Consider the following 14,372-nt stretch of genomic DNA (forward strand, 5'->3'; position numbering starts at 1 on the left):
CACGAACCGCGAGATCATGACCCAAGTGAAAGTCGGACGCTCAACCGACTAAGCCACCCAGGCGCCCCTCACAGAAACTTCTCAAGCCACATGTAATTCTTTAATTCATCATAAAGAAAGAAAGTAATTCTGGACTTTCAAGGTGGGAACGTTAGGGGCGCCTGGGTGGCTCAGTTAGTTTACCGTCTGACTCTTGGTTTTGGCTCAGGTCATGATCTCACGGGTTCATGAGTTTGAGCTCTGAATTGGGCTCTGTGCTGGCAGTGCAGAGCCTGCTTGGAATTCTTTCTCTCTCCCTCTCTCTCTGCCCCTCCCCCACTCTCACTGTTTCTCTCAAAATAAATAAATAAGCTTAAAAAAATAAAGTGGGAAAGTTAAAGTTTCATAAAATCACACAGATATCTGGAATCCCTGCTCCAAGCCAGGATGTTGGGCTGTGAGGATCATTTCATTTTTCCCTAGTACAGAACTGTGTCAAAACTCCAACATGGCCCACTTTTCCTGTGTTGTTTGAGTAAAGGTCCACTCTACTGAGTTTGAAGGAACGGAGTGAACTATTTGGGAAAAGGACTTGGACCTTCCCTGTAGCCCTCAATCTCAACCTCCTCCACTTAGCATGTGAAATCCTGCTCCTACCACAACCGATTCTGAAATTAAAAAGAATATTTTTTAAAAGGAGGATCCAGGGGCACCTGGGTGGCTTAGTCAGTTAAGCGTCCGACTTTCGCTTAGGTCATGATCTCACGGTTCATGGGTTCGAGCCCCGCGTCGGGCTCTGTGCTGACTGCCAGCTCAGAGCCTGGAGCCTGTTTCAGTCTGTGACTCCCTCTCTCTCTGACCCTTCCCTGCTCACGCTGTCTCTCTCTCTCTCTCTCCTAGAAATAAATAAAACATTAAAAATAAATAAATAAATAAATAAAAGGAGGATCCAAAATTGCATTTACTCAACTACAAAAAAATAAGAAAAGAAAAAGAAAAATGCATAGAAGGAAATACACCACTACACCAAAATGTTGACTTGTTATTGCCTCGAGATACTATTGTAGGTGGACCATATTTTTTTCCCGCAAATGGGCACATATTTTTAAAAATAAATTTATTAGGGTTCCAGTTCTGAGTAAGACAGAGTAAGCATCAGCTGTCCTTCCCCCAAATGCAACTAAAAACACTAGACAGAATGGAGCAGCTCTCTGAGGACTCTGAAAACGAAATGGTAGCAGGTGGTTTGGGAAAGGGAATCAGAACCTGAAGTATAAACAATCTGGCGGTGAGCTTCCTGTTTTGTTTTTTGTTCCTTTATCTCCTGGCCTGATCTCAGAGGCAGTGTGACTCCTGGCACTGTGCACTGGACATGGAAGAAAACATTCCAAGAGAAGCCATCTTCCTGGTCTGAGGAGTAGAAAGGAGGGCCCCTTTAGGACAAAGTAAAGGAAATCCTTCCCTACTTTTCTCTTCTTTTGCCCTATTCCCAGGCAAGCCTCATACTTAAGTTAAAACTCAGGGCAGCAGCAGTGGCAGTGGCAGCTGGGAAAGCACACCAAATTCTGAGGGGAATCTTGTTCTCTGACCAAAAGAACTGTCACCTGAAAAGTGTGTATGGAGAGAGGGAGGGAGGGGCAGGGGGAGATATTCCCATTGCCTTTTCTCTCTCCATCCTGTCACTTTGCCCCAGAGCAGACCCAGTCACAGAATGTATGCTGCACAGCAGGCAGACCAAAAGGCCCTGATTTCTAGCTGGAGGAACAGGGGAATGGGTGGTCTTGAAAACTCAGAAGTGTGGCAGAGATCGTGGAGAGGAGGGAGCTTGAGAAATGGATCCCATAAAGTTGCATGTGAACTGCTAGTCTTCATGCATAGATCTGACTCTAAATAGTATTCCAATGAATTTCAGAACTAAACTAGGTAGACCACCCAGATTTCAGACTGGCCCCTGGGTGGCACAAACAGGACAGATCTAAACTACATTGCAAAAGTTTTGAAAATTGAACTGATATTGGGAGTATGATCCTTTTAAAACACAAAATTCAACTGAGTAGATTTTAAAGATCTTATTGGCTTTATTCAACAGTTCATGACTCTGGCAACATCCAATCTAACAGAAAGAAAGGAGCTCCAAGGAACTATACAAAATGAAGGACATTTTTAGACAGAAGGGAGCAGGCAAAATGTGGCTAGGTTATTGCAAGGTTATTTCTCTTTAGAAGATGGCAGGGATTTATCAGGAAGATTACCTAACTAGTACTGATCAGGCAACTCCTGATTGACTAGTTTAACATTCCATTTCTGGTAGAGCCCAAACTGTAATTAAATTAAGTCTCAGTTTGGTGACATGGGGCTCAGCATAAATGATTCCATTTTGTGCTTTGTGCTTGTAATGGTGTTTTTAACAGTGCATGGGAGGCAGATCAGAACTGAACTTCAATGGGGCAACTGCCCCCCCAGTTTTCATTTTCCATAGGATTTAACTAAGACCTACAGTCTCATAACATAATATTCAAAATGCTCAGGATACAATCCAAAATTACTCTACATAGAAAGAACCAAGAAAGTCTGAACACTGAGATGACCTGGACAGATATATTGGAAAAAGACTTTAGAAATGAAAAAAATTAGCAGAAAAATAGAAGATACAGAAAATAACAAAATAGAAAATTTAAAACTAAGAAATTATATTTATCAAAATTAGAAAACATACTGGATGGCTTAGTAGCAGAATGGAGATGATAGAGAAAAGTCTGTGAACTTGAAGATAGATCAATAGAAATTAACTGTGATGGGCAGAATGCTCATCCCTCCCAAAGATGTTCCTGCCCAATTCTCTGGAAACAGTGAATGTTACTTAAATGACAAAAGGGACTTTGTAGATCTAATTGAATTTATGGACTTTTAAATGAGGATTACCTGGTGGTGCCTGGGTGGCCCAGTCAGTTAAGCTTCTGACTTGGCTCAGGTCATAATTTTGAGGTTCACGAATTCAAGCCCTGCAGTGGGCTGTGCTGACAGCTCAGAACCTGGAGCCTGTCTCGGATTCTGTGTCTCCCTCTGCCTGCCCTCCACCACCTCCTGCGCCCCTTCCCCCGCCCCCGCCAACCACTCATACTCTGTGTCAACCTCTCTAAAAATTAAAAAATAAATAAAAACATTAAAAATAAAATGAGGATTACCTGGAATATTGGGTGAGCCTAGTGTATCACATGAATCCTTAAAAGCAGAGAACTTTCTCTGGCTAGATTCAGAGAGATGCAACAGAGGGAAAAGCCAAAGGTATTCAGCATGTGAGAGGGACTCAACTTGCTGGAAAGCATTTGAAGGAATGTGGGCAGCTTCCAGGAGAAAACATCAGCCCACCGCTGACAGTTAGTAAGGAAATGGGGTCTTCTGCCCTACAACAACAAGAAACTGAATTCAGTCAACAACCTCAAAAAACTTAGAAGCAGAATCTGTCCAGTAAAAAACAAGACAAAACAAAAACAATTTAAAAATGCATGTAATTTTGGCCTTATGAAATATCTTGATTTTGGCCTTGTGAGACCCTATGCAAAGGATTCAGTCAAGCCCAACCAGACTTCTGATCTATATAAATTGTGAAATATTGGTAGGTATTGTTTTAAGCCAATGAGTTTGTGGTAACTTGTTCCAGCAGCAAGAGAAAACTAATACATTATCAGAGGGAAGTGGATAAGATATTAATTCTAAATAGATTCTGAAAAGCTAAGTATGTATATTATATTCTCTAGTGTAACCCCTAAAAAATTATATAAAATTAAAATGGAATATTTTAAAAGTATTCAATAATCCAAAAGATGGCAGGGAAAGGGAAAAAACTGGAAAAGAGGACAAACAGAAAACAAAATGGTAGGCCTAAATCCAATATTGATAATTTTGGTCTAAACACACCAATTTAAAGACAGATTGGATGTGTAAAAACAAGACCCAACTATATGGTGTCTCCAAGAAACCCATTTTAATGTAACGATGTAGTAGGTTCAAAGTAAAAGGATGTTAAAGTATGCAAATACTACTCAAAACAAAGCTGGAGTGGTTATATTAACATCAAACAAAGTAGACTTCAAAAAATAAAGAAGGATAAGGAGACACTGGATATCAAAAAAGGGTCAATTCATCATTAAGATATAACAATCCTAAATATGTATATACCTAATAACTAAGCTTAAAAATACATAAAACAAAAATTAAATGAATTGAAAGGAGGTGTAGATAAATCTACAACTTCAGTTAAATATCTCAACACTCTTTTCTTGGTAATCAGTAGAACAAGTAAACAGAAAATCAGGATGAGTGTAAAAGAATTGAAACCACCATCACCATTAATCAATAAATTTACATTTATTGACCACTTAATCCAAAATAACCTTTTTGCCTTAAGTGCACATGAAGCATTCACCATTATAGAACATATCCTACATGATAAAGTAAACGCTGACAAATTGAAAAGAAATGAAAGCATACGATTTATGATGTTCTTCTTATGAGGTTTCATCATGATGTAATTAAATAGAAACCAATAACAGAGAGATAGTTGTAAAATTTCCAAATACTTAGAAATTAACTATACACTTCTAAGTAATACATGGGTAAAGGAGGACATTTCAAGAGAAATTAGAAAATATTTTGAAATGAACAAAATGAAAATGCAGCATATTAAAATTTGTGGGATGTAGGTGTGAAATCAATAATATAAGTTTTCACCTTATGAAACTAGAAAAAATAAAATAAGTTCTAAACAAGGAGAACTGTAGAAATAATAAAGAACAGAAATCAAGAAGTAGAAAAGGGAAGAACAATAGAGAAAATAAAAAACAAGGTAGGTAGTTCTTTATTTCTTTTAATGTTTATTTATTTTTGAGACAGAGAGAGAGAGAGAGAGAGACAGAGCAAGAGTGGGGGAGGGACAGAGAGACAGAGGGAGACACATAATTCAAAGCAGGCTCCAGGCTCTGAGCTGTCAGCACAGAGCCCAACACAGGCTAGAACTCACAGACCATGAGATCATGACCTGAGCCAAAGTGAGATGCTTAACCAGCTAAGCCACCCAGCTGCCCCAGTAGGTAGTTCTTTAAAAGATTTTAAAAATTGATAAACTGGTAGCCAGACTAATAAAGAAATAAAGAGAGAAGACAAATTATCAGCATGAAGAATGAAAAGGTGATACCTCTGTGGATCATGCAGATAACAAAGATAATAAGGAATACTACAAATAACTCTACATGCATAAATTTGACAATTTTAATTAAATGGAGCTATTCCTCAAAATTCACAAACTACCAAAACTCACCCGAGTTGAAATAGATAATCTGAATAGTCCTTTACCTATTAAAAGAATTGAGTCCATTGTTAAATTCTTCTGAAAAAGAAATCTCCAGGTCCAGACGATTTCCCTGGTGAATTCTATCAAACATTTAAAGAAATAACACCAATTCACATATCTCTTTCAGTAAATAGAAGAGGAGAAAATACTTTCCTATTCTTGCCTAACTTCCTTAACGTAATATAAGGGTTTCCTTAACTACAAAAACCTATAGTTAACACCATAATTAACGGTAAAAGATTGAACATTTTCTAAGATCAGGAACAAAGCAAGAATGTCTATTTTCATCACTCATATTCATCATACTGGAGGTTGTAGCCAGTGTAATAAAATAATAAAGATGTTTAGATTAGAAAGGAAGAAATAAAATTATTTCTATTTGAAGATTACGTGATTGTCTACATGTAGACTGCCAAGGAACCTACAAAAAAGCTCTTAGCAAGGTCATAGGGTACAAGGTCAACACACAAAAATCAATCCTATTTCTATACAGTACCAACAATGAACAATTAGAAACCAACATTAATTCTTTTTTTTACAATTCCCTCTCTCAGTGAAATACTAAGGTTTAAATACAGTGAAATATATAAGATTTGTATGCTGAAAACCACAAAACACTGATGAAAGATCTCAAAGACTAAGTGGGGATACATAATATATTCATGGATCAGAAGGTTCAACAGAGTAAAGACAGCAATTTTTCCCCAAACTGGCCAATAGATTTAACAGACTTTTTAAAAAAAAAATTTTTTTTTAATGTGTTATTTCTGAGAGAGAGAGAGACAGTGTGAGCAGGGGAGGGTCAGAGAGAGAGGGAGGCACAGAATCTGAAACAGCCTCCAGGCTCTGAGCTAGCTGGCAGCACAGAGGCCCATGCAGGGCTCGAACCCATGAATTGTGAGATCATGACCTGAGCCGAAGTAGGACGCTTAACCGACTGAACCACCCAGGCACCCCAATTTAACACACTTTCAATTGAAATCCCAGTAGGAGTTTATTATTGTTGTTCTTGATACAGATAAGTTGGTTCTAAAATTTATATGAAGGCAAAGAAACCAGAATAACTCAATTTTTTTTAAAGAAGAAAAATTGGAGGACTCCTACTATCTGACTTTAAAACTTACTGTACCGTAATCAAAATAGTTATGGTACTGGTGAAGAGAAAGATACATATATTTCACAGAATAAAGAATCCAAAACAAACCTACAAAAAGTAGCAAAGGCAGTTCAATAAAGGACAATTTTCAACAAATGTAGTTAAAACCATTAGACATCTATATGAAAAAATATGAACCTGAAACTAAACCTCACACCTTTTACCAAAAGATAATACAAATAAGAGAAAACTTTAAACCCTCAATCTTTAACATTGGAGAAAATCTTTGTGCTCTGAGGTTAGGCAAAGAGTTCTTAGACATGACACTAAAACAACAATCTATAAAAGGAAAAATTGGCAAGTAGCACTTCATCAAAATTAAAGACTTTTGCTCTGCAAAAGACATTTCTAAGAGAAACGCAAAGACAAGACAGACTGAGAAAAATATTTACAAATCTGTATCTGACAAAGGACTTGTATCCAGAATATTTAAAGAATTCTAAACATTTAAGAGTGAGAAAACAGCCCAATTTTAAAATGAGCAAGAGTTGAATAGACATTTCACCAAAGAGGATGGGTGGAAGGCAATTAATTACACAAAAAGATACTCACCATCATGAACCATTAGGAAAATGCAAATTGAGCTAATACCACATATCTATCAGAATGGCTAAAATAAAAAGTATTGGCAGTACCAAATCCTAGTGAGAAAGTGGATCTCTCATAGTAGAACACAAAATGGTATGTAGCTACTCTGGAAGTCTGGTGGTTTTTCATAAAGTTAAATATAATCTTTACCATATAATTGATCGATCCCACTTCTAGATATATAACCTAGATAAATGAAAACTTATGTTCGCATAAAAACCTATACACAAATGTTTGTAGCAATTTTATTCAAAATGCCCCAAATTGGAAACAACCCAAATATCCTTCAATGGGTGAATGTTAAAACAAACTGTGGTACATCTGCACATTGGAACATTACTTAGCTGTAAAAAGCAACATGAATGAATTTCAAAGACATACTGAAAGAAGCCAGTCTCCAGATTACATCCTCTGTGATGCTATGTATGTGACATTCTAGAAAAGGCAAATCTACAGGAATGGAGAACAGATTGGAATGTGCCAGAGGCTGGGGTGGGGCAAAGGTTTGATAACAAAGAAGTGGCATCAGAGAAATTTTGTGGTGATGGAACTGCTGTGTTCTAATTGCAGAGGTAGTTACACAAATGTGTTAAAACAGAACTGTACATACAAAAAAGTTACTTTTATCATAAGTTAATTCAAAGTTTTAAAAAATGAAGATAAAACATGTCCCAGTCAATTTCTTTTTAACAAGGCTAAGAGAAATTTTAACAAGGTGAAGAAATTTTCCACCTGGGTTTCTTCCAGAAAGGCTGCTTTGTGGGGGCTCTGCCACACCAGCCCTGGTATTTGTAGGTCTGTTTATTCGCCTGTAAAATGAGAAGTAGTCTAGAGCAGTGATTTTCGTTCTCCCCCACACTCTAAAATTGTACCCTTGGGCATGCCCTTCATGGAAGTGGGGGTGGGGTAGGTTTGGAAGAAGGCATTTGGTTTCCACTGGGCTCTGGACCCACAGAGAAGTTGTGCTTTTGTCTGTCTCCTATGTTGTTCATTTGAAAACCTCTGGACTAGAATTACTGGTCTTGAGTCAGATCCTCAGGCCCCTGGGAGGTTTGAACCATCTTGGATTTCAGGGCCTATAGGTTGGGCCCACTCATTTGTCCCTTTGGCATGTGCCCTCATACACTCAGGTGGTTAGCCAGACCAGGGCACTGACTTTAGTGGTCGGCAATCTAAACAAAGCCTGTGGGGGGAAGCTGGAAGTATGTTCCTTGCTTTAGGACCCCCAAGGCGTACATGGACTAAACACAATGGGAACTCTGAAAAGGCTAAGTAGCCTAGGCCTCTTCTAAAGGAGGGTGTAAAAGAACGTAAACCTTTTTTTTTTCCTTCACATAGGAGAGCTTTTTGGAAGAGCATTTTGTAAACAGTAAGGGCCTGTGCAAAGATGGGGGAAATGCCATTGTGAGGATGATCGTGCTGAGACCAGCAGGGCCAAAGTATAATTCACGCCGAGAGTTGCTACCATAAGCACTGACCATTTGTCAGGCACCACGTTAAGGAATTGTTGAATCTTCATGACAACGCTGTGAGAAAAGGCTGTCATTTCTTGGACAGATGAGAAAGCTGAGGCTCCAAGAGGTCCCAGATCATATGGGGAGGAGATGACAAGGCTAGGTTCCGGTGTGCAGCTCTGGTCTTCCAAATCAAGACCTGTGAGAAGAACTCCTAAAGCCTGTTGTCAGGCCTGCTCTCCAATGTGCCTCTAAGAAGGAAACTAATGCCATCATCAAAGGCTGGCGGGGACTGCCATGGGTACTTTGAGACCTTGTCACCTACAATAGCACTCAAAATATATTAAAAAAATTTTTTATACAGTGGAATGCTTTCGTTGAAAACTGTCATGTGTAAATCCAATCCAGAAAACCAGAGTTGGGCCCCTGTGGTTGAAGGTGGAAGCAGGGTTGGCCTGGGCCCCCAGGGCTCCCAGAGCACCACCTGAAGGCCACTTATCTAGTGGGTTGGCACTTACTGTGAGTGGCACAGGAGGCACCATGATGTTTAAGGCTCTGGCTTTGGGTTTGAAAGAGTAAAGTGGAATGGTGGTTGACTCATTCGTGGGTCAGTATGTGGGAGGGCAGCAGGTCCCAGGCTTGCCATATGCTTTAGGCACTGGTCCATTTGACCTGGGCACTTGCCTCACTCTCCCATCTGGCCAGCAGCCATGACCTGTCACTCACAGGGTAGGAAACTTATCTGCACCATTGTACAGTTAGTGAATTTAATCTTTGAAGATAAGGATAATAAGGTTAAAAGCTACAGTACCTTTCCTTTATTTCCTGGTCCTTATAAAAGGCATCATATGTTTTTTCTGTATCAACACAACAGAATGTTTAAGTTCAGATCTTGGTCAACAGCAGATCTGCACCTCTGACCTGGGTGCAGGGGCTGCCGAGATGGCTCACAGTGGAATCATCAAATGGACCTCCTTCTCATAGATATCAGGGATCACTCCCATAGGGGAGCTGACCATGTGCACGGTGTTCTTGCCAAACAGCTGGAACTCATAGTGGATGAGCTGCTCCCAAAAGCCATTGTTTGGCCGGATGATGGGCCGGCATGACTTGGTCCATGTGTGGGCATCTAGCAGGGACATGGCATGGTACTTCATGAGGTAGGCAAGGCAGAGGGCAGCTGAGCGGCTCACACCAGCGGCACAGTGCAGCAGCGTGCGGCCCTGCTTCATCTCCACGCTGTGGATGTGGTCAGCAATGGGGTCAAAGAAGTCGCAGAGACGTGAGATGGGTGTGTCAGCCACAGGCACCTGTACATACTGGATGTCCTCATATAAAGTGTTCACCACTTCTACTGAGACGTTTATGACAGTGGTGATCTGGTTGCTGGAGAGCATGAGCTTGTTGTTGGCAGCCACCCCATTGCTGATATATAGGCTGCTGGTGATCTGTGAGAGGCCGCTGACCGAGGGCTGCCGGAACTGAACCGGAAAGGTACACGGGGGTGCTGTCATCAGGCCAGTGGGTCAGCGGCCAGTGAGGCACAAAGGCTGCATCTTTCTGCTAGACTGTGCCATGGGAAACTGCAAGGAGGGAGAGAATGTTTAGATAGCAGGAGCCCAGCTGGGCCAGAAAGCCAACTGCAGGGGATTCCTGGGAAATGGATGGATGGTTCTACAGCAGGATCCTCAAGGTGGTCTTCTGACCATCACAGCAGAATTACCCAGAGAACTTATCTCCACCAAGTCTGGAACTCAAGGCCTCCCTTGAGGGGCTCTATGTCTCTGGCTGAACAGACTTACTTGTATCCATCATCTGTGCCCTCGCCTCTCTATCTAGGTTCACATAGCCCTCTTCTCCAACTGGGAACCACTCACACAGTTTTCCATCTCTTCTGACTTTATGCTTAAATCATGAGACTCTGAACCTGTGATATGGTACCAGAGCCTACTGTGCTGGGAGTTACTGGTGGTATAAGAGAAAGTAGGGCCTCAGCTTCCCCCCTTCAAGAACTATCCCTCTGACCTCAACAAGATTAAAAGCTTCTGCACAGCAAAGGAAATAATCCATAAAAGTAATAAGCAACCGATGGAAGGGGTTGCAAATGACATATCAGATAAAGGGCTAGTATCCAAAATCTATAAGGAACTCACCAAACTCCACACCCAATAAACAAACAATTCAGTGAAGAAATGGGCAGAAGATACGAACAGACACTTCCCCAAAGAAGACATCCAGATGGCCAACAGACACATGAAACGATGCTCAGCATCCCTCCTCATCAGGGAAATACAAATCAAAACCACACTGAGATACCACCTCATGCCAGTCAGAGTGGCTAAAATGAGCAAATCAGAGAACTCTAGATGCTGGCAAAGATGTGGAGAAACGGGCACCCTCCTACACTGTTGGTGGGAATGCAAATGGGTGCAGCCCCTCTGGAAAACAGTGTGGAGGTTCCTCAACAAATTAACAGTAGAACTCCCCTATGACCCAGCAATAGCACTGCTAGGAATTTACCCAAGGGATACAGGAGTGCTGATGCATAGGGGCACATGTACCCCAATGTTCATAGCAGCACTCTCAACAATAGCCAAAATATGGAAAGAGCCTAAGTGTCCATCAGTGGATGAATGGATCAAGATGTGGTTTATCTATACGATGGAATACTACATGGCAATGAGAAAGAATGAAATCTGGCCATGTGTAGCAACATGGATGGACCTTGAGGGTGTTATGCTGAGAGAAATAAGTCAGGCAGAGAAGGACAAATACCATATGTTTGCACGTATAGGAGGATTAGGAGGAACTTAACGGAAGACCATGGGGGAGAAGAAGGGGAAATATAGTGGGGGAGAGGGAGGAAGGCAAACCATGAGAGGCTCTAGTACGCTGAGAACAAACTGAGGGCAGATGCGGGGGGAGGGGAAGGGGAGTGATGGGCATGGAGGAGGGCACTTGTGGGGATGAGCACTGGGTGTTATATGGAAACCAATTTGACAATAAACTATTCAAAAAAAAAAAGAACTACCCCTCTGAAGAGACCAGATATGTCCCTGTGAAAGTAATATTAAATTACAGAGCACTACATCACTAACCAAGTTCCTGCACCTTGCCTCTAAGGAATGCTTGGGGAAGAGGGTAGCTGAAAGCTTCCTGGAGGCCAGCTTAGTAAGGGGCACTATAGCAGCTCCCAGGAGCAAGTGCATCGAAGCAGAAGGACCTCAGGCAGACAAGCTATACCAACATGATGCTGTGCGCAGCAGGGTTGTGGCACATACCCCACGGAGGGACATGACTCTGCTTTCTCCTAGAAATCACCAGCCCTTCATTCTCCTACTCTTGAACATATTTTCACATGTTCCACTGAAATAGGAGTATTCATATTTAAAGTACATTTCTCAAGGCAAAATAGCAGTCTTCATCAGGCATACACAAATTAGGAGCAGAAGTTCTGTTCCCCTGCTTAATATATTTCACTGGCTGCCACTGTCAGGATGAGATAGAGCCCCTCAGTTTGGCTGTCAAGGCCATTTGTGGTCTGGCTCATGCCCATCTCTAGCCTCTTTAGTAAAAGCTAATGCTTCTCCTATGTCCTGAAGGGCCTTAGCTAGGCTGAGCCATTAGCAGTGCCATATGGACACCTGGTTCTCCCTGGCCCAGGGCTTTTGCCTTTGCTGCTCTCTCAGCCCACAACCCTCTTTCCCTACCTACAAGCCTAACAGATCCTAATCTGTTCCATTCAGCAGAGGACTTGGGATCTTCGCCAAGGGTCACTTCCTGAGGGAAACCTTCTGGAACTATACCCCTCTCCCACGTTTGATCAAGTCCCTGCTCCAGGTTTTCTAAGCCCTAAGTGCTCTTCTTCCTACCACTTCCTTTGCCTTGATTTGTCTGTGAGTTATATTGAGATTCACTGTAATGGTATCTTTACTCCTACCATATCACTAATGCTAAGTTCTGTGTCCCTACAAGTAGGCGCTTGATAAATATTTGTTAGACAAAGGAATGACTCCAACAGCCACAACTCTGCCTTCTGAGAGATCTTCTGGAAAAGAGGAGTTCCCTGGCTATGTTTGTCTAGAATTTGGGAAAAGAGCTTAGTAGAGGTAAGAATGATTCCAAGCTGCTGGAGGGGAAGGTCAAAGGCTACACTGGGGCAAATCCTACCAGCCAATGCCCCCAAAGCATCAGATTCACCTCAGGAATGTCAGATAGATTCTCAAGGTCATGTGGGAGCAGAGAAAAAGCCCCTCAAACTCAGCTGAAAGTCCAAATGCTATGGGATGTTAATTACCCAAACGATGGATACTTATCACCCAAAAATCCATAGAAAAGTGGTTTAAGGGTCCCAAAAATTAGTGCCCACTGGGAAACAGGAATAGAGAATGTGATTGATCACAGTGACAAAACATTTGCAGAGAAGACACTTTTTTTTTTTTTTAATTTATTTCTAGGAGAGAGAGAGACAGCGTGAGCAGGAGAGGGTCAGAGAGAGAGGGAGTGATAGACTCTGAAACAGGCTCCAGGCTCTGAGCTGGCAGTCAGCACAGAGCCCGACGCGGGGCTCGAACCCACAAACCGCGAGATCATGACCTGAGCGAAAGTCGGACGCTTAACCGACTAAGCCACCCGGGCGCCTCAGAGAAGACACTTTTCTTGAAGGTGAGGGTAATATTGGGAGGAGAGACATTTTCATGCTAGTCAAAAAATATTTATCAGGTTCTGTATTAGGTGCCAGGAATATTGAAATGTACAAGACAGTCATGGCCCCTCCTCTCACAGAGCTCCAAGTCTAGTAAGAGATACTGATGACATTAAATGGACAATAATAAACACAACAGAGCTGGAAAACAAGGATAACAATGCCTATCTTATAAGGATCTTCTGAGGATGAAATGAGGTAACCTAGGTAAAGTGTTTAACACAGGGCCTGGCACAGAGTAAGCCATGGTAACTCGCTACTGTTAGGGACGTTGAAATGCAGGGCATTATGGGAGTGAAGAGTAAAGGGATTTATTTCAGCTCGGGTGAGGGAGTTGCAATGATTGCCTCAAGAAATGACACAAAGATTTGAAAACGGTCAGCATGAAAGGGAGGGGGTGTAAATTAGTTTCATCGTTTTATAGCCTACAAAGCCTTTGGCTTCCGTCATCTGGTTCCATCTTCAAACCAACATAATAGGCCGGTGTATGGGGTTATATCTCCATTATATACACGGGGAAAGTGAGGTAGAGAGGAGAAAAGGACCTATTTAGGGTCACAAAGCAAGGTCCTAAAGCTGATCTTTCTGGTCTCATTATGGGCAAGAAAAGTCGGCAAACACCGCGGGGCGTTCATAATTGCTGGGTTATAAGCGTGGAACGAAGTCCACGGGTTGACAAGAGCAAAGAGCTCCTTCCAGAAGCGAGTCACATAGGTTTCCTGGGGAGTTAGTGTTGGAATAGGCTCCTTTGCCTGCTGGCTGTCAAGAACCCCCAAAGTCTTACCTCTCTCTCGTGGGCAGGAAAGCAGCGTCGCCCGAAGTGGGCGAGGGTCTCGGGAAGAAAGAAGACTGGTCACCAGACTGGCCACAATCCCCGGCTGCCCCAAGCTCTGGTTTCCATAGCAATGGTCTTTCCTCGCGGAGAGGGATCCTCAGGACCGGGTCTTCGGAGAAACCCCGGCCTCCTCTCCGCTCTCTGGAGCGGCCTCTTCCGTCCTCTCCAGGTTACCCGCCCCGCGATCACGCCGGGGTCACATCAGTTTTAGCGGAGAGATAGTGTCAGCTCCGCTCTCTGCACCCGTTTAGAAATGCCCAGCTCATCTCCAAGACAACACACCGAGCCGCATCACGGAGGCCGCC

The 14,372-nt window shown here is 42.2% G+C and overlaps 1 protein-coding gene across 3 annotated transcripts; it reads right to left on the minus strand.

Annotated features, from left to right (window-relative positions):
- Positions 1–1,107: 1,107 nt before the first annotated feature.
- DUSP18 (dual specificity phosphatase 18) lies at positions 1,108–14,326 on the minus strand. 3 transcript variants are annotated; one of them, XR_005527317.1, is made up of 4 exons: positions 14,017–14,326; positions 9,339–10,110; positions 3,165–3,383; positions 1,108–1,389 (listed from the first exon to the last, which is right to left on the minus strand). XR_005527317.1 is itself a non-coding variant. In XM_039225754.1 (2 exons), exon 2 carries the CDS (start codon positions 10,039–10,041, stop codon positions 9,475–9,477), a length of 567 nt encoding a protein of 188 aa, XP_039081685.1. In that variant the 5' UTR covers positions 10,042–10,110; positions 14,017–14,326; the 3' UTR covers positions 9,323–9,474. The 3 variants fall into 3 exon arrangements, 1 of the variants encoding a protein (XP_039081685.1); XR_005527319.1 differs by lacking the exon at positions 3,165–3,383; XM_039225754.1 differs by lacking the exons at positions 1,108–1,389; positions 3,165–3,383 and having other exon boundaries at positions 9,323–10,110.
- Positions 14,327–14,372: the final 46 nt, after the last annotated feature.

The sequence above is a fragment of the Hyaena hyaena genome, unplaced genomic scaffold (genome assembly GCF_003009895.1).
Source record: "Hyaena hyaena isolate Hyena2069 unplaced genomic scaffold, ASM300989v1 scaffold_19, whole genome shotgun sequence".
Taxonomy (NCBI): domain Eukaryota; kingdom Metazoa; phylum Chordata; class Mammalia; order Carnivora; family Hyaenidae; genus Hyaena; species Hyaena hyaena.

Bases quoted from the DNA above. Each gene is read 5' to 3' on its own strand.
- DUSP18 (XM_039225754.1), bottom strand. From the start codon at position 10,041: ATGACAGCACCCCCGTGTACCTTTCCGGTTCAGTTCCGGCAGCCCTCG.